The following is a 24,177-nucleotide window of genomic DNA, read 5'->3' on the forward strand; positions in this document are numbered from 1 at the left end:
TTAAAGATAGAGTAATAGCGCTTGCCCTTCATAGATGGTGTCGGTGATGGTCCTCAGGTCGGAATTATTTCGTTCTCCTGGTTTCGTTGCTTCGTCTTTTCAACGTTGCCACTACGTGACTCTTATCTTGGTGTCCAAGTCGTTCATGCCAGACTTGAAGACCCGTTCTCTTTTCATATCCGGGATCATTTGCTGTTGGTCACCCGTACGGGCTTTGGATGCTTGCGCAGGGCACTATGATGACACCACCGATGATAGGGGATGATCCGTAAGCCTAGGTGCACCGGCATATTAAATTCTGACTCAGAATGCTTAGAGAAATTAATATCGGAATGTGTCGGTGCGACTGAATTTCTTAATAATAATAATAATATTAATAATAATAATCAGCTAGGTTAATACCCAATGCATCTATTACTTTCACACTCATCAGAAGAGCGGCAAAAAAAGGTTTCGTGCCTAATAGTAGACCTCGCTTCGTTCGGTCATTCAGGAAGTATGTGATCCTACGAGAGAAATCTTGGCCATAGAAATCTTGTACCTTCCAATGTAAAATGTAAAATTACAGCGCATAGAAGGCCGGATTAAACCATTAGAGGTCCCAAGAGCATAAAATTTGGTGTTTTCTTATACACCACTTGCAGTTTTGAACTATATGGTGAAATGTTGAAAATTCCGAAAAAACCTGCCAAAACAGTCATAGAAACGCAAACGGAAATAGCGGTGTTTGGTATGATGGAAATTAAATGAAACTGACCATAAGTAAACAAAAGTGAAATTTAAATATTTTAATAATTTATTTATAACTTTAACGATACTAGTGGTTTTCAATTAAGAATTTGGTAAGAAAATCAGTTTAGTTGCTGTTAATATCTTGAATAAAAAGTCAACGAAAATAGATAAAAAGCGTGGTCAAACAGTTGGTTTTCACCCAGTTTAAATCTAGAAAAACCCCGGGAGAAAAACTCAACCCCGTTTAAACCTGGGAAAAATCAAGGTTTTTTAACCTTATACCAACCAGTTCAAAGTAAATCTGACAGTGCGACATTTCTGTGGAGTCCCCTTTCCTTGATACCCTGAGCACGTACTGGTTTTGCTTTTATGATTAATCCAGCCATGCCTGCATAAGGCGAATTACTTATTTGTAAATCATGTGTAATGATTTCAGAAAATTTCTTTACGCGGATTAAATGTGGAAATCAAGGGGGCTGCTACTCCGTGTAAATAGTTTTTACTGTACTTAATAGATATGTACAGTATTTTTTCACCAGATTTTAAAAAGTTAACGTTAATATCGTGAATCGCGTATTTGATGTATTTCGCCTTGCACAATCTTGTTCTTCCAAAACATATTTTGAAACATCAGGAGTATACGCGACTTACGAGGTTACTGTCCACTTTCTAAATACTTCAAGAGATATACAATATTTTTCTAGTAAATCCAGAGATAGGACCCCAACCATTTGCCCACTCTCATTCCTGCTGTACTTGGCGATAGAAGACAATAGCTATGAGGAGGCCAAGCCCTAATAAAGAAATAAATACCAGGCCCACGATAACTCCTGGTCCAGCGCGTAGAGTGGGCGTTATGGATAAGGGTAGTTGATGGCTACTATTGTCTTCCAAAGATCGTGTGGTTATGGTAATTTCTTCTGTTGAGGTAGCAGTGCTTGTTTCTTCATACGTGGTATAGCCAAGATGTCCCGTCACAATGTTCGATACAACGGCCTTATTGCCAGCCTTATCGACGGTTCTCAAAGCGAAATACAAATCAACTTTACGTCCTTCAGTTGAGTTCCATTGCATGGTAAACCAGCATATCGCCGTTTGACGGTGACCACCTTCCAACATGACTGTATCCACAGGCAACTGACGCTCGTTATCGAAATTGGAGAAAAACCTGGTTCCGTTAAGAGTACCTCTAATATCCACTGAAGTCGCTGAAAGTAAAATATATTGAATTTATTTAATAGCTCTTATTATTAATTCCAAGAGTATTCAACTTTTTATATTAAAAAATAACTACAGTAATTAGAGTGATGTCAAGGCTACTAATCAAATAAATACTTGTTGCCAAGGCTACCATTGTGAAAAATATTTATTGTCAAGACTACCACGAAAGCGAGGGGCTAACCACTCTCTGAAAATCTGTACACCGATTACATAATTATGAAAATGAGTACAGCCTTTGGTAGTGCTAAATCTGTACTCATTTACGTAATCATTTTAGTGCAGTCAAAGCTACAGGCCTGTACACCGATTACGGGGAGTGATCAGCCCCTCGCACGAAAGGAGAGTTGAATAATCCGGTCTCGATGAACTCCTGTTATTTTTTATTAGCCTTCTTTTATTACCCATTCCTTCGTCAAGGTCATCACCAGCCGCAGTCCAAATAAGTGTGACAGCTCTGACCTCAAGTCTGCCATGGAGACGTAAAGCCTCCGAAATATGGACAACTTCCAAGTCGGTCACCCTATTAGGTTTTGTGGCATCTCGCTTGTCGTTATCAAAATTAACCAGTTGGAAATTTCCCAAATCCACGCTTCTGGTGAATTTTCCGGTTGCGTTAGTCACAATCTCAGCTTCGGGAATTATTTCATTCACTTGTCTGAAGTCGCTCAAGTCAAACTCCGATTTGGGAGGCTTTCCTGAAAGAAAAGTTCAAATGAAATCAAACGGTAGCGACAATTCAATTAGACTTATCATTTTACACGTATCGACCAACGCGAGAGCCTCATAAACTGATTTATTTTCATCTGCTAAGTAGACTTCCACAACACAATGGACCTCCGAGGCCTGTTCATTCATTCGTGCGGTTTCCGTAGTTAAACGGTAGGAGCGTTTTGAGTTTTGACGGTAAACCTAAGGCTGGTGGCTCGCTTCTAATTCTAGGCAGTTGAAGTTTTTCAAGCTCGAGGTCAAGCATGGAAAAGGTTGTTCAATGTTTATGTACTTCTCACTTTGGTCGCTACGTGGATCTATGTAAACTGAAAATTCCAATAAGGATCTAGGAAGAAACTTTCGCCGCTATAGTGGCGTGACAGAGCTAGAGGTTATATAAGCTGATTATTCCATTAGTAGTCTTGACAAAATACATTTATTCCATTGATAGTCTTAACAAAAGGTATTTATTCCATTGGTAGTCTTGACAAAATGCATTTATTCCATTGGTAGTCTTGACAAAATGCATTTATTCCATTGGTAGTCTTGACAAACTGCATTTATTCAATTGGTAGACTTGCAAATAATAATTTATTCCGTTGGAAGTCTTGACAACGTATGCTTTTAAAACGAAAAACACGGGCCATCTTCTTACAGAACCTCTAGCTCGGTGACGCCACTAGCGGCGAAACTTTCTTCTTAGATTTCCATTATGTTCTTGCAGTAACAATATTTTTTTACCGAAATTTATAGGTGCTTTCGGTATCGGTGGCGCTCCTGAAACTTTCCCGTAGAAATTGGGCCCGGAGATCTTTATTCGAGCTTGGCCATCGTTGACCACTGTAGTAACGGCGAAGTAGGGACCATTGCCGGAGAACGCCATGAAAAAGCAAGTGTATATTCCATCGTTTTTGATAACATCAGCTCCTAATCATGAAGGAGTAAATTGAAACAAGATTTTTCATCAGACATTAGTAGAGCAGTTTCCCCTTCAATAAAAACTTGTTGAGGTTAACGGTAATAGTTAGTGTAGGGAGCTGTTGGCTCGATCTCGTGGCATGCAGGGCTTGCCACCACCCTCCTACGCATTGTAACCCGGCCACCTGAATTAAGGGCTTCAAAAGTCGCATCTCTATATCTTTTCCTTGGTTTTTCAATGGGTTTTCTTTAGAAATTTGGGTCAATTTTCTGTAAAAAAACCCTTTTAAAGTTTTCTCTATAGAATTATCTGATTGGTTTTTGAGGAAACAAACACTTTTGTACTGGTAAATATAGTGAAATTTCTATAGAATTTACCGATTGTTTTTTTTAATATAAATTTTTCAATTTTAAATAGTGGCAATTCTATAGAATGGGCTTATTTGTGTTTTAGAAAACACCAATTTTTAACTGTTAATTATAGTAGAAAATCTATAGAATTTACCGAATGTTATTTCAGGAAACATTATAACCCATCGAAAGATGTTCTTAACAATATCTTAGAACACTAAAGGTTTTTCTTTGTTGTTTCTATAGAAAAACTGAATAGAATATCTATAGTATAACTTTCGAATTTTATTAGAGTTCTTATAGCTTTATTTATAGAATTATTTTAGAGTTTGTTATAGAATTCTTTGAATATTATAATTTACTTTTACGAAAACTCTCTTTAAAGCTTGCAGAGGAGCTCAGATTAACTCAGATTAACTTGGGGTAGATGCCACAACAAATAACATCCGAGTGAACCTAATTGAGAGTATTTAGAAAACAGATACTACACTTTGATCGTAGCCAAAAGGCCGAGAAGCTGACATTAAGTTTGAGATATTCATATTCATAACAAATGATTCAATTTATGCAAACGGTAAAATGCAAAAGATATAAAAAATTACGTCATATGTGGCGAACTGTGGCATCCACATTTCATACGAAATACTAGGCCTGAACAATCTCCTTCGCCGGCTTGATTTTTAAGAAGATCCAAAGTCTATTAATAATCGAAACGGTTTCAAATATTAAATTAAATTTCACTTAGAAAAACCATTAATGAATAACCAGAAAACAAGACTTTCAGTTAAGATGAAAGACCGGAGACTTGTTACCAGAACAAAGTGGAAATTAGATATCAGAAACCGTCAGAAGATGATCTTCCTGGCGACCAGACTTTCCGGCAGACCTGCAGAACAGACTTGGAGAATAGTTCTTCCGGTGGCGATTTGGAGACCCAAGTGACCATATATTCCGAATGAGACCTTGAGACTTGGATATCATATCTTGCGGTAGAGACCGACAACTTGTAGTCAGAGACTATTTATACGCTATGACCGGTAACACTGTGCATAGTCAATTAAATGCACCTTATTGCTTAATTTCGTAAAGTTGAGGGTATTTTCTTGAAAAGCATCACACTGTCTGCAACATAATAAGTAACTGGTCTTTGCTATTAATTATCGTTTCTTCCGTTAGTTGTGATACGTGTAAGTAGGCGAATAATGTGTTTAAAGGATCATGCTCATACAGTTTATGCAATGTATATTTCAACAAGCCAAATCTGGAACCCGCTACCCGGTTACTTATGCTGTTTTCTAAAAAAAACAATTGGTAAATCGCGTGTAGAAATTCCACTAAATTTACAAATGAATAATTGCTGTTTAAAAAACGGCCAATTTTACTATATACCCGTGAAAAACTGGTGTTTTAACAACAAAAAACACAGTAAATTCTATAGAAATTGAACTATAATTACCAGTGAAGTTTTTTAAAAACATTTAGTAAATCTATATAAATAACTTTAATAAAAGGTTCAGAAATTAACTCAAATATCGAAATAAAATCTACTAAAAAGCCAACGATAAACCATTAAAATAACCTAGGAAAAGTATTAAAAACCAAGGAAAACTATAGAGATAAAACTCAAAATGATCTTTTGTTATAGCAAATTGACCGAAATAGCTAAAGAAAATATATTAAAAAGCCAAAGAAAAACCATTAAAAAACCCGGAAAATTAATAGAGATAAAACTCGGGTTTTCAATAGACATATTTTTGTAATGACTAGATGGGATAGCTCGAAAACTTATAGAGTACTATGGGAATATCTATAGACATTTGAAGTTTTTAAAACCATAAACATTTCCTAAAAAAAGTTGTAGTTGCTGTAATTTTTATCACTTACCGGCCCCGTTGTCTCGTAGTTGTACTTCAACGCTTGCCCCAACTGGTCTGTAGATAGTGGTTTTAACTGTAGCGTTCAACACGGCGTTGTAGCCTTTCGTGATTCTAGCCAAAACCTTAAGATGGGCAGGGTAGGTTATGTTGGACTTGTCGAACCAAGATGAAGCTCGAATAGGTTGATCATTGGGATCGTTGACTTCCGACTTCAGGCTAACAGAGACATTCACTGTACGGTTAGCCTTGAAAACTACTAGCCACGTGCCAGTCTTCAAAACCAATAAATAAGATTTTAAAGTTCCTCTACCAACAGTAAATAGAAATGATAGAAATTTCCTCCAATCATATTTAGGGATTTCTCAAGCTTTATTTCCGGAGTTTGAGGCCATAGACAGTTTCAGCAGCTCATCAAATTGTGTGCGCGCGAATATTGAAAAAAATTGGCTGACGTTGGAACTCTGGTTTCCGGCATTTCAATAAGCAGAAGACGAATGAACCCCAGAAAGACATTAAATTGCAGAAAAAGGTTTGATTAATATCGTCAGTGAAAGTATGTTAAATAACATAAATATAATGATTACGATTTTAATTTACCAAGCCTCGATTTTAAATTTGGATGCTCTTTCGTACATAATATAGATACAAATTTTGACTAAATAAGGTGGATACTTTTCGTTTGTTCTGGAACAAAAAGTGTAAACGTATTACGCTAAATGAAACTACTCGGTTGTTCTGGTGTATAAATTTACTCTACACCTTGAACTATTTGTCAAGGGCAGAGCATTAGTGCTACACTCAGGCTTGGAAATAACGGTGGTCCCCTAGTCAAAAACCAGTTTATTATTTGCTTGGACTAGTTTTTTAATGCGTTTTTTTAAATTGAGGAGGGACCAGTTTAATAATTCAGGTTTTCAAGCAATTTTAGTTCCTTAAACATTTGGTTATACACTCCTAGCAAAAGCAAATATTCGCTCTAAACGTTACTTTAAACTAGGTAAGATGATCGAGGAGAGTCTTTCAACTTTTCTATTAGTTTCTGAACAATCTATTAGCCTTCGTAATAGTGTTAGGTCAACTTAGGTGAGAATGAAACTAGTCATAATAATAAATAAATTCATAATAAGAGGGCGAATGACAGACAGCCATACAACAGAGGCCAAAATGCTATTGGACCAGTAGAAAAATAAATGGGGCGGGGGTCACTTTTTGCATGGACCAGTTTAAAAAAACAACCTTATTTCCAAGCCTGGCTACACTTTCTACTCCTCAAAAGTCGGTGACAACCAAAATACGGTCTGGAAAATTTTGAACTCAATGTTCGCGGTTTGCATTTTCATAAGCTGCTGACTGGGCACCCGCAAATGCCCCCCCGTTGCCGAACTATGAACGCCCTAACAAAGGTAATTAGTGTTAGACTATGTAGAAAACATTCGTGCGGGCGCACATCACTGCTGAAACTGTCTAATATAATAACTAGCACTTTTAGCTACGTTCAAAGTATAAGTTATCGTACTTTGATTATATATGCCGACGAGCGACCACGTCAACTACCGTGAGTGTGGCGGGCTTCTGGGACCCCATACTTCTCGTACATCCACCATAGTTGGCCGGGTCCTATTCCCAAGTATAGAAAGGTTCTTTCTATCATTTCTTTTTATTTTTGGTTTTACCAAAAACAAATTCAGGTACCTAAGAATATGGAACTGCAGAAACTCTTGAATACTTTGTAGCGACTATTGGTCCCTTTTAGATTTTTAGATACACTCTTTCAGATAGACTATCGCCATACGCTTACGCGGTGTGATTAAAAACGGACGAACTTACGGTAAGAAGTATGCTAAAGTGGCCACAGAGACCAATACTCCATTATCTTAGGTACATCAATTCATTCTTGCGTGAATTGATGCATATACTGTACATCCATGAGTATAGATTTGGATTTAGGCTTCGTTCGTAATTTAAATTTTGATCGAGTTTAAAACAAATGCACCCTAAGAAATAGGGGTGTTTAAAAGGTGTTAAGAAAGTGTTACACCTCATTCACACCGTTTTAACACTTCCAAAACGGAGCAACTTTTTAAAGGTGTTAAAAGAGTGTGACAACACTATACAAATGTTTAAATAAGAGAAACATTCCAAGAAATTGCGATTAATTTCACACCGTTCTAACACCATTTCCACTCAATTTGATAAGTCCAACCCAGATTCAACACCTTAACCAAACAATTAAACCGGTTTTAAACACTCTCCACAGTTCGTGAAACAATAAATCCAATAACATGTAAACGCACTTTCAATCAGTAATGACGCATCTTTTAAGCATTAATACGCCCTTTATTAAGAGTGAAATCACACCTTTAAAAGTGTTAATACGCCCTTTATTAAGAGTGAAATCACACCTTTAAAAGTGTTAATACGCCCTTTATTAAGAGTGAAATCACACCTTTAAAAGTGTTAATACGCCCTTTTGTTAGAGTTAAATCACACCTTTAAAAGTGTTAATACGCCCTTTTGATAGAGTTAAATCATACCTTTAAAAGTGTTAATAAGCCCTTTATAAAGAGTGAAATCACACCTTTAAAAGTGTTAATACGCCCTTTTGTTAGAGTTAAATCACACCTTTAAAAGTGTTAATACGCCCTTTTGTTAGAGTTAAATCATACCTTTAAAAGTGTTAATAAGCCCTTTATAAAGAGTGAAATCACACCTTTAAAAGTGTTAATACGCCCTTTTGTTAGAGTTAAATCACACCTTTAAAAGTGTTAATACGCCCTTTTGTTAGAGTTAAATCACACCTTTAAAAGTGTTAATACGCCCTTTTGTTAGAGTTAAATCATACCTTTAAAAGTGTTAATAAGCCCTTTATAAAGAGTGAAATCACACCTTTAAAAGTGTTAATACGCCCTTTTGTTAGAGTTAAATCACACCTTTAAAAGTGTTAATACGCCCTTTTGTTAGAGTTAAGTCATACCTTTAAAAGTGTTAATACGCCCTTTATTAAGAGTGAAATCACACCTTTAAAAGTGTTAATAAGCCCTTTATTAAGAGTGAAATCACACCTTTAAGTGTTAATACGCCCTTTTGTTAGAGTTAAATCACACCTTTAAAAGTGTTAATACGCCCTTTTGTTAGAGTTAAATCATACCTTTAAAAGTGTTAATAAGCCCTTTATTAAGAGTTAAATCACACCTTTAAAAGTGTTAATAAACCCTTTATTAAGAGTGAAATCACACCTTTAAAAGTGTTAATACGCCCTTTTGTTAGAGTTAAATCACACCTTTAAAAGTGTTAATACGCCCTTTATTAAGAGTGAAATCACACCTTTAAAAGTGTTAATAAGCCCTTTATTAAGAGTGAAATCACACCTTTAAAAGTGTTAATACGCCCTTTTGTTAGAGTTAAATCACACCTTTAAAAGTGTTAATACGCCCTTTTGTTAGAGTTAAATCATACCTTTAAAAGTGTTAATAAGCCCTTTATAAAGAGTGAAATCACACCTTTAAAAGTGTTAATACGCCCTTTTGTTAGAGTTAAATCACACCTTTAAAAGTGTTAATACGCCCTTTTGTTAGAGTTAAATCATACCTTTAAAAGTGTTAATAAGCCCTTTATAAAGAGTGAAATCACACCTTTAAAAGTGTTAATACGCCCTTTTGTTAGAGTTAAATCACACCTTTAAAAGTGTTAATACGCCCTTTTGTTAGAGTTAAATCATACCTTTAAAAGTGTTAATACGCCCTTTATTAAGAGTGAAATCACACCTTTAAAAGTGTTAATAAGCCCTTTATTAAGAGTGAAATCACACCTTTAAGTGTTAATACGCCCTTTTGTTAGAGTTAAATCACACCTTTAAAAGTGTTAATAAACCCTTTATTAAGAGTGAAATCACACCTTTAAAAGTGTTAATACGCCCTTTTGTTAGAGTTAAATCACACCTTTAAAAGTGTTAATACGCCCTTTTGTTAGAGTTAAATCATACCTTTAAAAGAGTTAATACGCCCTTTATTAAGAGTGAAATCACACCTTTAAAAGTGTTAATAAGCCCTTTATTAAGAGTGAAATCACACCTTTAAAAGTGTTAATACGCCCTTTTGTTAGAGTTAAATCACACCTTTAAAAGTGTTAATACACCCTTTTGTTAGAGTTAAATCATACCTTTAAAAGTGTTAATAAGCCCTTTATTAAGAGTGAAATCACACCTTTAAAAACTTTAATAAGCCATTTTAAAGAGTTAAATCACACCTTTAAAAGTGTTAATACGCCATTTTTAATAGTTAAATAACAATATTAAATCTACAACGCCTGGGCCAATGAAATGATCCATAACCCCGAATTTCCCCATCGCGCAAAGCATATCAACATCCATGAATTCTATACAACAGCACCTGGTCCAAGACGATCAGCCATTACGCCTAAAGCTGGTTTCACACTCGACGGAAAACTAGCAGCGTAAAGTTGAACGTTAGCGGTATATCGAATGGGAATCAATTTTCAGCTCCGCGTTTATTATCGTCTTTCCGGCATATTTTCCGTCGCGTGTGAAACCAGGCTTAAGTAATATTTTCATAGAGGGTGATAACTTAAGAAAAATGAGATGAAGGCCTTATTTGTTCTTAAGCTATCAATAATCAGTAGTTTTTTATGCATATTTTATCTCTCTGTCCTTCTGTTTTTTAGCAGATAAGAATACTTTTTGTCGCGCTTGGTTTTCGGTATAAAACACCCGGGCATAATTGCTCTTTGTCGCAGTTAAAATTTCGTCTTAGGCAAAGCATGTTCATTGTGGCGTTGCTTAAGCTATACTTAACGTTTTTGTAAATTGTCTGCATAATTTTACCGCTGTGCCCGGTTTGTCGTGCGGTAAACTGCAAAACTTTTTTCTATGGTTTTTTAACTAATTAAAGGTTTTTAGAATACTACAAAAATGACATAGTAACACCCTTAAAATTGTTATTGAGCTCTTGTAGGTGGAATGTACCTTTCAAAAAGGCATTTTAACACCTTTATAGGTGTTATTTATCTCTTACCAAGTGAAAGTCTGATTTTCCACCTTTGAAAGTCTGATTTTACACCTTTAAAAGTGTGATTTTACTCTTTATACGAACCTATTTACACCTCTTGAGGTGTGATTCAACTCTCATCAGGTGCAATTTTTATCTTTGAAGTGCGAATTTACACCTTTAAGAGTGTTATTTTATTCTTTAAAATGGCTTATTTACACCTCTAAAGGTTACTTTTAACTCCTTCACGGGTGTGATTTTACTCTTGAAATGGGTGTATTAACCACTTTAAAGGTATGATTTAAAGCTTACAAGTTGCAAAATGACTATTTAAAGGTGTGTTATTACACGGTTATTGGCAATATTTTGTGTCACAAACAAAGAATGATAAAACAGTGTTTAAATAGTGTGGAAAAGGAGTTTGAAATCTCATTTTTTACACCGTATTTTTAAGACAAAAATCTTGAAGGTGTTAATACGGGGTTTGATTTGTGTAATAAAACGCTCCTAGCAGTGTTAAATTTCGATTCATGAAAAAGTGTACAAATAGTGTTAAAAAGGTTTGAATCAACACCCCAAATTCTTAGAGTGTGTGTGAAAGCTGCCTGCTCATTCTCAATTACCTCGATAACAGCTGAAGGTTTCAGCCTAGAAACATTTAAATCTGAACGTCATCTGCTATTTCCTCAAATTCCTCACACTTTTAGGTGACAGGAATTGCTGCAGATGGTGTGATTTTATTAAGCTCGAAGCTTATATCTTTCACACTTTGCCTTGATATCGATTCAAAACGTTTCGTAGAAGTTGTTTGAACCATGGAGGAATAGTAGAGGAGGGGAAAGGAAAGAAGGCGCTAAATCCGACAGCGTAGTGCCAGTTCGAGGCGGGGGGGGAAGGGGGGGGGAAGTCGAGGTAGACTTTTTAAAGAATTCAAACCCTAACCGGTAGATCGCGCCATGATCGCGCTGCCTTTGTTGGAATGTATGAATAGATAAAAGTCTACCTCGACATACCCCCCCCCCCGCCGTTTCTACATCCCCCTTTACGCGATTTCTGAAGAGGAACGTCAGTGCTTAGCCCAATCAGAACTATCAATACCACTCCAGGGCTATTCCTCTATGTTTGAACCAAAGACTAGCTTTATATAGTCTTTGAGGTTTGAACCAAGCTAAATGATTTTACCCGATTCAAACCGTTTTCTAGCGCTTACGTGAGAACGTAGCTTTAGTTTGCTAAGCAGACACTGTTTTGTATAAACAACAAATCGTCCGCTTAGCAGACAAAAATCCAGCAGTGTATGAACTTCTAGCATTGGCCGCCATGTAAACTGCACAGGCTAATTGGAGAGAGGCATTTAGAGCGTCATACGACAGAGACGTTCTATATTCATGGCTATACAATTCATCTTCTTGACTAAAGGAGTCACCCCCGCTTGTGGAAACACGAACTTCTTCCGTTTCTTGATTTTCAAATCGACGTCGGAACTTGAGGAGTTTTCGAAGTACCGCTTTCCCGTTGGAGACTTCAAACTTATTTCAGTACTGTTCAAATCGGACCCTATGAAAGTGAAGACAGTGTTCTTCCCGAGTTCTTTGTCGACGACGAGGTCTTTGACTATTGCGACCGTAGATACGTTTACCGTTTCTTCAACAATCTCGGAGGTTTTGAAGAAAAAGTTGTATATCAATCAAATACTATTAGTCTTAGCAGGAGACATGACTAGGAGTTCACAGCCGGGCGATTTTCCCATTGCGCGCTGTTAACGAAAAACGTGTCTTTCCCTTCTCTAACTTTTACCCCCCAAACCTTGGTATCTCCAGTCTCGGAGACGGACCCAAGATGAAATATTTTAGTGGCGTTCTCTAGCGAGTATTGTGGGAAGAAAAAACCAGTTCTGACTGGGTTTTAGAGCCGCCACTGTTGATAGTAATTAAGTATCTCACGCGACGGCCAAGAATAAAAGGAAACGGCAGAGAGAAAATTCGAGGGGTGGGTAGAAAGCGGGGGTTATTGGGAACAAGTGGGTCACGTGACCCAAATAATAGTCTTACACGAGCTTACTGTATCGAGTTTGTGAGTTAAACTGAGCCAAAAATAAATAAGCACGACGATTTATTTGAGTGTACATATATTTATTAAACTACTATTCCCCAGCGCCAGTCTAAACTCTAAACGTAGTGACGATTCCCGCGTCCTCTCCCCAGCCATTTCGTGGTACAGCTCTACCCCAGCGCCAGTCTAGACGTAATGACGATTCCCGCGTCCTCTCTAAGAGTTGTAGGAAGATTCTTCTAGAATCTAGCTTTTGATTGTTACTTCTAGAGGCTGATTTCCTCGCGTGGCTGTTATTCGCAATCGCGTGCTAGGATTCTTCTAAGTTTAGTATGATTTCTACCGTGCCGTGTCATGCCTACGGCGGCGGCGGCGGCGGACGCCCGACAACGGAGCGAGACCACGAGTCTTAAAAGAGCCTATACGGTTCGTGTAAGACTAAAAACGGGTTTTTGTGTTCACGACGCCGGGGTCCATTCACCGCGGCAACCGCTGTCAACTCCTAGTCATGTCTCCTGTCTTAGCATATATGTCACATAATCACTCATAAGTGTGGCATAAAAATATTTTCTTTAATGAAACCTTGATAATGCAATGTTACGTCACTTTCAACTCCATGTCGAAATATGCGTCATAAAATTTACTGATGGGAAACCGAAGTTAGTGAGACATCCTCATGCTTGTCTGATTTTGCCAATCTATAAGTTTAGCTCTTGCTTCGAGATCATAAGATTTTATTTTCCTGGTAACTTTTTCAAAAGGTCACGAATTATAATTTTCTTTCGCATTTTGGGGTCCGCTTGTTGTATGCTCAAGGTTTCATGAAATTTTTCTATGGAAATGTTATACAGAAGCATACTTATGAGTGATTATGTTACATATGGTCTTAGCATAATGGGGATGTAAGAAGGAACTTTCGCCGCTAATGGCATGACCGAGCTATAGGTTCTCTGAGTAGAAGATGCATGTTTTTTTTTAAACACGCATCGACAAGACTACTACAGTATCGCCACTATCGGCGAAAGTTCCTTCTTACATCCGCATTCTTTAATTAGGTTTCATAAGTGTGCCTTTAGTCTAGATAATTGCAAAAACTTTGAATTGACGTCTAGCGAGAAAATACGTGACTTAAAAACAAATTATCACGCGAAGGTTCAACGTCCTATCATGGCTTCCTGAGCGCGCTCACTATCTATGACGACGAGGTTCACCGATGGTTCTAAGATTCATTATCGCGTCGAATGTACTGCCAAACTGGTATGGTTGGTTTTTACTGAAAATATCAGTAATCTAACCTCCTAAAGTTGAATAACACTGGTATTAGTAACTGGTCTGTTAACAGCACATTGCCAACTCAACAGGCAGTCAAATGTAGGACCTGCTTTGATGATGAGTAAACTTGCTGTCACGTCCTATGTCTCTGTGTTAATTAGTCGGCTCAAACGTTTGAACATCTTGACATGTACAAATGGACACAAATAAGTTGTCTAACATTTGGGTTAAGCGGATTTTTCAATTTATCGCTTAAACCCGACTTTATAGATTTAGGGGTTGAAGTACTTGGATTGTCTACCGCACTCAATACAATACAAGAATTGAACACGCGGAAAATAGGGAATTGACACACTGTGGAAAATTTATACTCCGACTCTGCTGAATATGAAGCCACTGTAAAACACTTTCCCGCTTGTATTTATTAACGGCACACTATGAATGCTCGTGGCACGCTTCAATTAACTCGTGCGATCGAGCGTGCGTCGCACACCGTTATTGAAATGAAGGGGGAAAACCTTAATGTTTCATAGCGCCATCTTCAACATAGTCAGAGTAAATATCTTCTTCCTTATGTGAAATTCTGTTTTATACTACTTGTCTTACAATAATTGGTTGAAGTTCAACGTCTACTTGGGAAGTAATGGAGGACTGGAAGGCGACATCCAAGCCGATGGTTTCCTCTGTTGAGTCTGGGAAATAAAAACTCCGTCCGCCAGTCGCAAGTGCCAAACTGTCCAATATTTGTGACGTGGTCGCTCCTATAGCGATGGTATTCACTATAACCTTGGCTTTTGTAATCGGTACAATTATTTTGTCAATATTTTTGTATTCTCCATCCGTGATGAGAATTATCGTCGCTCCTTCTGTGGTACCGTTTTTTTCTAAAATCTTAAGGATTCAAATTAGTAAAGAGCAGGGTTATTAGAGTACAAATGGTTGACCAGCTCCTTGTGAAACGTCCCGCGTAAAAATGAGGGCGCGCTTTCCTTCGCAACAGACGGGTGTTCAGACTTTTAAACAAACCCAGGACATGCACCGTTTCTTATTAATATTTTCGTATAGCATCATCTACTTTAATACTCGTGATGAAATAGCAGACGACTTTTGGATTTAAATGTTTCTGTGCTGAAAGTTTCAGTTGTTTTCACTAATTACAATAGACGCTTCAATAAATCATCCTCCCAAGAAATCGCCAAGATGTAATATTTCCAAGAGCCAGGACCTGCAAGTCACTGTTTATATAGTGCTTGCAAAAAAGAATTGACATTTTTCACCTTTATGACAGCGACAAGGGTTCCCCATGGCGTTCCTTTTTAAACAGGTAGCTTTTTTGACATATTTTGACGTTCTGTTTACAGGTGAAAAGTTTCCATTATTTCCACAAGCACTATAATAATCAATACCTTGCGGGTCCTGGCTCTCGGAAATATTACCTTTTAGTGATTTCCTGGGAAGATGAATTAGATTTATTTAAGCGCCTATTTGAAACTCTGTAGGCTTTCCCCAAATTCCCCTTTTTTAACGTAATTGCGCGGGCGCATCATCTATTTATTAACTTTACATTGAGTAAAGATATCCGTAATTTTAATTAAATGTTTACTGAAAATATTTATGTATTTTCTAAATTTTATTTCTTAAATTATTTACATAATTAATAGACCCTACCATTGTTTTCACGAGATTCGATTTATCTGCAATAGAGGGCGCTGTAGACGAATAAACTTACAAGGAGACGACCCGAGGTGGTTCTCACCGATTTGGTTCAAAGTTGGGGTATTGTTAGACCTAGATGTAACATGAAACCCGTTAAAGGGAAAAGTTACGCTGTCCTTCCGTTTTGCCATGGCAACCAAAAATGTTTTTGACAACATAAAATAAGAAAAAGTAAAATAACATGCGAAAATGACAAATTCTAAGGGTCCCCTGTGCAAAACTTCAATAAATCAAAAATAAATTATTTAAAAATAAAATAAAAAAGTAATAAAATTAACATTTTTGGATTACTTTGGACAAATAGGGGGAATAAAAACCATTTTGGGTGAACTCGAGCTAATTTGAATAAATAATTCGAAACTTTAGGTTTAAAATAAAATATTTGTAAAACATATGCCGTGATAACTGCCATATTTTTTCGCCGATAAATCTATATTTCGGAAACATATTGAATTCGGTCGAATGGGAATATACCAAGAATTACCATTAGTTTCAAGAATTACCAATAATTTCCATAATAACAAATTATTTCCCAAATTACCAATTATTTCCCAAATTACCAATTATTTCCCAAATTACCAATAAATTCCCAAATTACCAATTATTTCCCAAATTATGAATTATTTCCCAAATTATGAATTATTTCCCAAATTACCAATAGTTCTTTTTATAAAATAACCTTGGCCATCTTGTTGAAATGTTGCCTCCCCGCTTCAGCTGTGGATCCGTTTTCTCTCCCACTAAAGAGCTTATGAACTCATTCTTAGGCATTGGCTGAACTATTCCAGGGCAACATTTCAACAAGCTGGGCAAGCGTAAAGACATTTTATAAAATCAACTATTATTTCCCAAATAACAAATAATTTTCCAAATTACCCAAAATTTCCTGAATTACAATCATTTTCTGAATTACCAATAATATCCCGAATTACCAATAATTCTACAATGCCAATTGAACTAATTTAATAATATTTCAATTTACCTAAATTTTGCCTAAATGATAAATTTAACCATAATTATTTTCTATTAATCCAATGATATAAGAGCTTACCCAATATTATTGGATTTTGCCGAAATGTATTAAAATTAACCCATTTTATATGAAGTTTCCTATATTTTTTAACAATAACAATACAGAATTTATCCCACCAAGGGATACATTGATGTGCGTTATTTTGAAAAACGGCGTATTTCTCTCAAAAGAAATAGGACTAATTTACTTGGTCAGAAATAGAAAATTTCAGAATGGTTGACGAATAATTACGGAACTTCTCAGACATGCACCATTTTGCTTCGGAATTCTTTCAAAATAGAAAGGACTTATTTATTCGATCATTTATTGAAACAGAAAAATTCAGATTTATCGTCGAATAATTACGGAACTTATATGACATCCACCATTTTCCAAAATGGCCTTGAATTTTATTAAAATTAATAGTATTTATTATCTTTAATAGGTAATGTAAAGTAGAAAAATTCAAGTAATTGGACAAATAATTTCGACAGTTATCGCATTATGAGATATTGATATCTGCCATTTTGTAAAATGGCGTCATATTTCTATCACAGTGTAAGGGGCTTATTTATTCGGTCAGATAATGTAATGTAGAAAATTTCACGTAAATCGACAAATAATTTCGGCAGTTATCGCATCATAAGTTATATTTATATCCACCATATTTCAAAATGGCGTCGGATTATTATTGGAAAACCCATTGGTCTAATTAACTCGGGCAGATAATGAAACGTAGAAAATTTCTGATTAATCGACGAATATTTACGGAACTTATCGCACGATGAGTTTTATTGATATCCGCCATTTTCCAAAATGGTGTCGGATTTCTATAAAAATCTATAGTACGAATTCATTCGGGCAGATAATGTAACGTAGAAAATCTTAGGTTAATCGGATACAAATTACCTAACTTATTGCACCATGATTTATATTTGTATACGCCATTTTATAAAATGGCGTCGTTTTTCTATCGAAATCTAAAATTCTGTTTACATCGTTCAGATAATGTAATGAAGAAATTTTAAGATTTATCGGCGAAAAATATGGCAGTTATCACGGCATAAGTTTTACAAATATTTTATTTTATACCTAAAGTTTCGAATTATTTATTCAAATTAGCTCGAGTTCACCCAAAATGGTTTTTATTCCCCCAATTTGTCCAAAGTAATCCAAAAATGTTAATTTTACTACTTTTTTAATTTTTTTTTAAATATTTTTTTTTTGATTTATTGAAGTTTTGCACAGGGGGACCCTTAGAATTTGTCATTTTCGCATGTTATATTACATAAACTTTTTCTTATTTTATGTTGTCAAAAACATTTTTGGTTGCCATGGCAAAAGGGAAGCCCAGCGTAACTTTTCCCTTTAACGGGTTTCATGTTACATCTAGGTCTAACAATTCCCCAACTTTGAACCAAATCGGTGAGAACCACCTCGGGTCGTCTCCTCGTTAGTATTAGGCCCGCCTGACTATAGCGGTGCCAATTCATCCCCGGAGTCCCTCGGTTATGGTCGCCACCTAGTAGCCTCTGAAAAACCTACGTTTCAACAACGGAGCTGAACAACCAGAACTCTATTAAGCATGGTTGGGTTAAGAGAATCGCCGGAAGTGGCGGCGTCAGAGATAGTTTACACCGAGTATAGTCTACTTTTCATTTCTCCTGGGTGCCCATTAAGGAGAAGTGGCTCCCGAAAAGGAAATCTCCGAGTACATTGGTCGGACCGCATTTATTAAAAAAGTAGAAAATTATTAAGGGTCCATAATTTAGAAAATGGGTAATTATTTCTGAAATCGACAGGGTTTGTTGCTCGATAGTGGCGGATTTCAACCAAACTTTTTTGTGGGTTTATATAGCACTCGTATGGAAATGTATGAAGCACGCGGGCCCTAATTGAAAAATTTCAATAGTTATGAATTTTTCAAATTTGACTTTTTTGAATAGATTTTGCGCACTGTCTTCATATTATATTGGTATTGGTTTTTTAAATACGAAATTTGGTATCCCAGGCTAAAAGGACCATCTAAAGTCGATTTTGAGGTCAATTTTTTTATAGATGTTATAGTTTTTGCAATATGAGCTCATTAGGGGGGTAGTACTTGATGTTTGATTCAGAAAAAGGGTCAACTGGAAAGTCATTAAATATTTTAGCTAAAAGCCTACTTATAGAGAGAAAATATACGTTAAAATAAAATTGATGGTATCTCGATTATTAAGGTCAAAATAATGCTTTTAAATTTTAAGGTTTATTCATTTTCACACAAAATATTGCTAATAAATTAAACACAAGGTAGGACTTATCATTTATTTACACAAAAAGGGTGTGCTCCAAAATTGATGAAATTTTATATTAAACATCTCGGCGCACGTATATTGTTTACCGAAAAATTTTGTGGAGGTGAAATAAAAATTACTGAAAAATTATTAAAGGTGAAACAATACATTCAAGTGCAAGTTTACAAAAAACTGTCACCGAACAGATCCTTACACCATTGGATCTATACAACTGGGCTAATAAAAATATAACGGGAATGACATTATTTTTCGTTTCAAAAGCTGACATCGATTTACACGCAGAAAAAATTAAAACCCGAATGGAGAAGGCTAAAACTGTTCAAGGAACACGTCGCCATCACTCTTTCATTCTAATTAGTAAAACAGAACAAAAAATATCGCGTCTCTCTGGCGATGAATTCCGATGAAATCTCCGAATCAGATGTACGACCAGACTTCCTCCCTGGGCAGTATGTCGCGACTACTTTAGACGAGAAGTTATATTTTGGGTTAATTCTGGAAACAAATGAAGAATACGAAGAGTCTCTGGTGAAATTTTTTCAGAGTTCCTATTTTTGGCCAAATAGAAAAGACGAACACTATATTTCAAAGAGTCAAATTCCGTGCGAGGTTAAACGTCCAACGTGCCCTAGGGGAAGACACTATTATTTTGATGAAGAATGTTCGAAGAAAGTCTTCTCGGTTTTCTCAAAATAGAAAAAAAAACTATTTATTGAATGTATTGTTTCACCTTAAATAATTTTTTAGTAATTTTTATTTCACCTCCACAAAATTTTTCGGTAAGCAATATACGTGCGCCGAGATGTTTAATATAAAATGTCATCAATTTTGGAGCACACCCTTTTTGTGTAAATAAATGATAAGTCCTACCTTGTGTTTAATTTATTAGCAATATTTTGTGTGAAAATGAATAAACCTTAAAATTAAAAAAAAATATTTTGACCTTAATAATCGAGATACCATCAATTTTATTTTAACATATATTTTCTCTCTATAAGTGGCTTTTAGCTAAAATATTTAATGAATTTCCAGTTGACCCTTTTTCTGAATCAAACATCAAGTACTACCCCCCTAATGAGCTCATATTGCAAAACCTATAACATCTATAAAAAAATGTACCTCAAAATCGACTTTAGATGGTCCTTTTAGCCTGGGATACCAAATTTCGTATTTAAAAAACCAATACCAATTGAGATATTCAATATAATATGAAGACAGTGCGCAAAATCTATTCAAAAAAGTCAAATTTTAAAAATTCATAACTTTTGAAATTTTTCAATTAGGGCCCGCGTGCTTCATACATTTCCATACGAGTGCTATATAAACCCACAAAAAAAAATTGGTTGAAATCCGCCACTATCGAGCAACAAACCCTGTCGATTTCAGAAATAATTACCCAAATATATTAGTGTACTGGCGTCGACGACGACTTTTGTATTTAAATATGTCTACGCTGAAACTTTCGATTGTACAGAAAGAATTAAGAACGAGCAGATTGCAGAAAGCTTTCAGCCTTTCATACATTCGAAATCGGTCAGTAGGCGGCGATACCCGTGACAAATATGTAAACGAAACACGAAGCCTATTTGAAGGTGACACTAAGGCGTCACGCTCTTCCGAGGCTGGGCCTATGATCTAGCGTCTGCTATTGTGAAAAGAGAGGGCAAATGTCCAAATCTGGGAATCTTAATTGTTCTGTGTTACCGGGGAGGAAACACAAAACAAAATTATTATAAAATGAAAATATAATAAAATATAATACAATAAAATTTTCTTACGCTACGCTTTTCGAAAACAACGGCAATAGGCCTACCATCGGCCATTACGCTACATATCTAGTTTTTAAGGACACCCAATAAAGGGCGTAACGATAGCTTTCGGTCGCCAACACCTAACATAATCCTACCGCCGCCACTTGGAATCGAAAAGCAAGAAAAAAGTACATTCAAAGCCTTTTGTATTCCAGACGTAAGGTTTGTGCCATCAGCGTCCACTTTCCTCGGGATGGCATCCGAAAGGCGCTTTCTGTCCGTTTCATTTTTGATTTTTATCAAACCAACCAGCTCTTCAGCGCTCGTATCAAATTTCACCATGGCCATCGACACGTTCCAAGGAATTAGGTCTGTTATAAAGCGAGCAGCGGCTCTTGCCAACTTCTTTATTCTATCCCCCTACACGCAACAACAGAAACGCATCAGGACCTTACAGTCATGAAACTAGAGACGATTTCGCGGGCGTAGATTTTGTATCTCGTGACCAACCCCTACACGCTTTTTACCTCCCCCCTCCTAAATTTAGTAATTAAAACAGAAACCATTCAGTTAAACCTAGGAGCAACAAACACAGCACCCCACACAAGGAGAACGCAACCCGTAAAAAGTCGTGCATTTTCTTGTGTACAGTTTTCATTGGTTAAAGATTTAGCGCCTGCTGCCGTCGGAAGAGGAAAATTTTGAAATTGTCTCCCCCCCCCCCGCCCGTAAACCGTTCAGCGTAAAGGCTCGTCCAATGAAATTTGTATACAACACTGCATGCTGCGTTCTCCTCGTGTTTGTTGCTCCTAGGTTACAGGTTGCTTTTCCCTGACCGAAAAAGAGTTTTAGAAAATCCGTCTCCTCCTAGCAATTCCCTCACCTCCCAGCAATTCTCTCGCGTGGCCTTTAACCTTTTATAGCTTTCATCCATCAGACCCCTACGTACCATAAAAGGTCCTTACGTTAGTAGCTGTTAATACGCAACCTCTCTAGTTTTCGGTTTTGAATAGACTCTTAACGCGATTTACTTCAAGGACAACAAAAGTGGCATTCAGAAAACCACGTGGCAGAACCGAATCAAACTGCACCGGGAAAGTTGACACTAAAGCCAGTATCTTTGGCGTTCTTCGGCAGCGCCATAGGTGGACTTTCTTTGAACTAGATCACGCCACATTTCCCCCTTTTCGCCAGTGTCACGGTGAAGTTTGAACAGATTCCGCCTCTTAGTTTTACCCACGCCCCTTTTATTACCATTTAATGACGTTTCCCTGGCTGCCAAGAACACCCGGAACAGCCCGTTATCGACGAATCTTCTCCGGTTTTCTCGTCGGCGAACCGTCCCTAGCGTCCATTAGTTTCACGTAAGAGTTAACCGAGGGGTCGGACACTTGCCATTATTTTGTACGGGATTTCGGGATTTCGTAGAGATTTTGTCGATTTTATCATTACTTGTTGAAGTGATTTTGGGAATTCAATGTTAATTTACCATAGAGAGAGTTAAAAGATTTTGCGATTTTAGACAAAGTGTACGGGATTTTGGTAAATGTCCGACCCCTCGGAGTTAACGCTTTGAACATTTATCAGAATCATTCTAACACTCATACTCCCAGAGACATCCAGGACTAAAACAATTCTTCTGCCGGCGAAACGAACAATGTGGAAAGCGGGTTCAGTTGTCGTTGTATTTTCCAGTTTGTCGCTATTGATAACGAAAAATTAATAACATTAAATGAGTCCACGGACGTAGCGCAAAGATTATTATTAAGCTAGATGCGAAATTAGCTTCGCTTAAAAAGCCACAGAATATTTTGAAAAATTCGACCCGAATTTCTGGTAATTCTTCCCCTAGCTTCCGTATCTCGTGAGCGAGGGGCAAGTCACTTCCATTTTGGGTGCGTCTTAATCATAGTAAAATAATTAAATCAGGGTAATCGTGATTTAATCAGGGTAATCGTGATTAAATCAGGGTAATAGTGATTAAATCAGGGTAATCGTGATTAAATCAGGGTAATCAAGATTAAATCAGGGTAATCAAGATTAAAAAATCTAATCAAGATTAGAAAATCACGATTTAAACGAGATTTAATCATTCTAATCATGATCTAATTTTTTTAATCAGGATTTAATCAGTTAAACAGATTTAATCATTTTAACCAGATTTAATCATTTTAATCACGATTTAATCATTTTAATCGCGATTTAATCATTTTAATCACGATTTAATCAATATAATCGGTCGAATCGAGAATTTATCATTAAAATAAAAAATAAAGTACGATTTAATCATACTAATCAGGATATAATTTTTTAATCAGAATTTAATCATTTAATCATGATTAAATCAGATTTAAACATTCTAATCATGATTAAACGTGATTTAATCAAGTTAATCACGATGATTAAATTGAATTTAATCAAAATAATCACGATTAAATCGGATTTAAACATTCTAATCATGATTAAACGTGATTTAATCAACTTAATCACGATGATTAAATTGAATTTAATCAAAATAATCACGATTAAATCGGATTTAATCGTTTGAGGGGTGTCGTTAATCAAGGAAGTGATCTGCCCCTCACTCGTGAGTCGTGATAGCAGACCCAACGAATGATCCATTGCCACTTTTCAAGTCCTGCTCCGAAATTCAAACGATTCTGTGACATTTTAAGCATGACGTTTTTTGTTGGCGTTTGACAGCCCTTTGCGAGGTTAGTATCTAGAAAAATATTCCCAATCATAAGTAACTTTAAAAACTGTCAGCTGTCTACAAGTAGTTTTACGGTCCAAGAAGCTCATTTTTGAGGATGTTGGTAAGCGATTTATTCTAACGATTCATTTTTTAAACGTTTACTAAACAACAAAGTCGATTTTGTAAGTATTGTAAGTTTATCCCCCCTTCCATAAAAACTTGAGAAGGTTAACGGTAATAGTTAGTGTAGGGAGCTGTTGGCTCGCGTGGCGTGAAGGACTTGAAACCACCCTCCTACGCATTTCAACCCGGCCACCTGGATTAATGGCTTTAAAAGTTGCTTGGTGACTTAGGCCTAAGGTGGTGCCTTGGGAATTAGCCTAGATGATTATTATTATTATTATTATCTTCGCGACGTTTGGAGGTATTAGAGGTGTAAAATTTGGGTCTATGTAAACTGAAAAGTCTAATTCACAGAATGTTAAATCTTTACTATAATTTTTACCAACAAATACGGTCGATTCGGCTTACTAAATATAGCAACAAGCTGCATTTATTATCTTTGAAGTACG

General features: G+C 36.3%; 1 protein-coding gene and 1 pseudogene across 2 annotated transcripts; both read right to left on the reverse strand.

The window, feature by feature from the left end:
* Positions 1 to 1,257: 1,257 nt before the first annotated feature.
* LOC149936555 (calcium-activated chloride channel regulator 3A-1-like) lies at positions 1,258 to 21,301 on the reverse strand. Of its 2 annotated transcripts, XM_090181414.1 has the most exons (7): positions 21,103 to 21,301; positions 14,741 to 15,025; positions 12,237 to 12,464; positions 5,815 to 6,079; positions 3,403 to 3,588; positions 2,355 to 2,648; positions 1,258 to 1,940 (listed from the first exon to the last, which is right to left on the reverse strand). In XM_090181414.1, exons 1-7 carry the CDS (start codon positions 21,256 to 21,258, stop codon positions 1,474 to 1,476), a joined length of 1,881 nt encoding a protein of 626 aa, XP_090037540.1. In that variant the 5' UTR covers positions 21,259 to 21,301; the 3' UTR covers positions 1,258 to 1,473. The 2 variants fall into 2 exon arrangements, with proteins under 2 accessions (XP_090037540.1, XP_090037541.1); XM_090181415.1 differs by lacking the exon at positions 2,355 to 2,648.
* On the reverse strand, positions 4,349 to 4,451 carry LOC149936556 (U2 spliceosomal RNA; annotated as a pseudogene).
* Positions 21,302 to 24,177: the final 2,876 nt, after the last annotated feature.

Source organism: Leiobunum rupestre, chromosome 7 (assembly GCF_980474605.1).
Source record: "Leiobunum rupestre chromosome 7, qqLeiRupe1.1.hap1, whole genome shotgun sequence".
NCBI lineage: Eukaryota > Metazoa > Arthropoda > Arachnida > Opiliones > Sclerosomatidae > Leiobunum > Leiobunum rupestre.

Excerpts from the sequence above, each read along its gene's own strand:
- LOC149936555 (XM_090181414.1), bottom strand. The coding sequence starts at position 21,258 with ATGGCCATGGTGAAATTTGATACGAGCGCTGAAGAGCTGGTTGGTTTG. Across the intron at positions 12,465-14,740 it reads TTGAACTTCAACCAATTATT|ATTGTTGAAGAAACGGTAAA; the intron begins GTAAGACAAGTA and ends AAAACCTCCGAG. Across the intron at positions 1,941-2,354 it reads TGACCTTGACGAAGGAATGG|CGACTTCAGTGGATATTAGA; the intron begins GTAATAAAAGAA and ends TTTTACTTTCAG.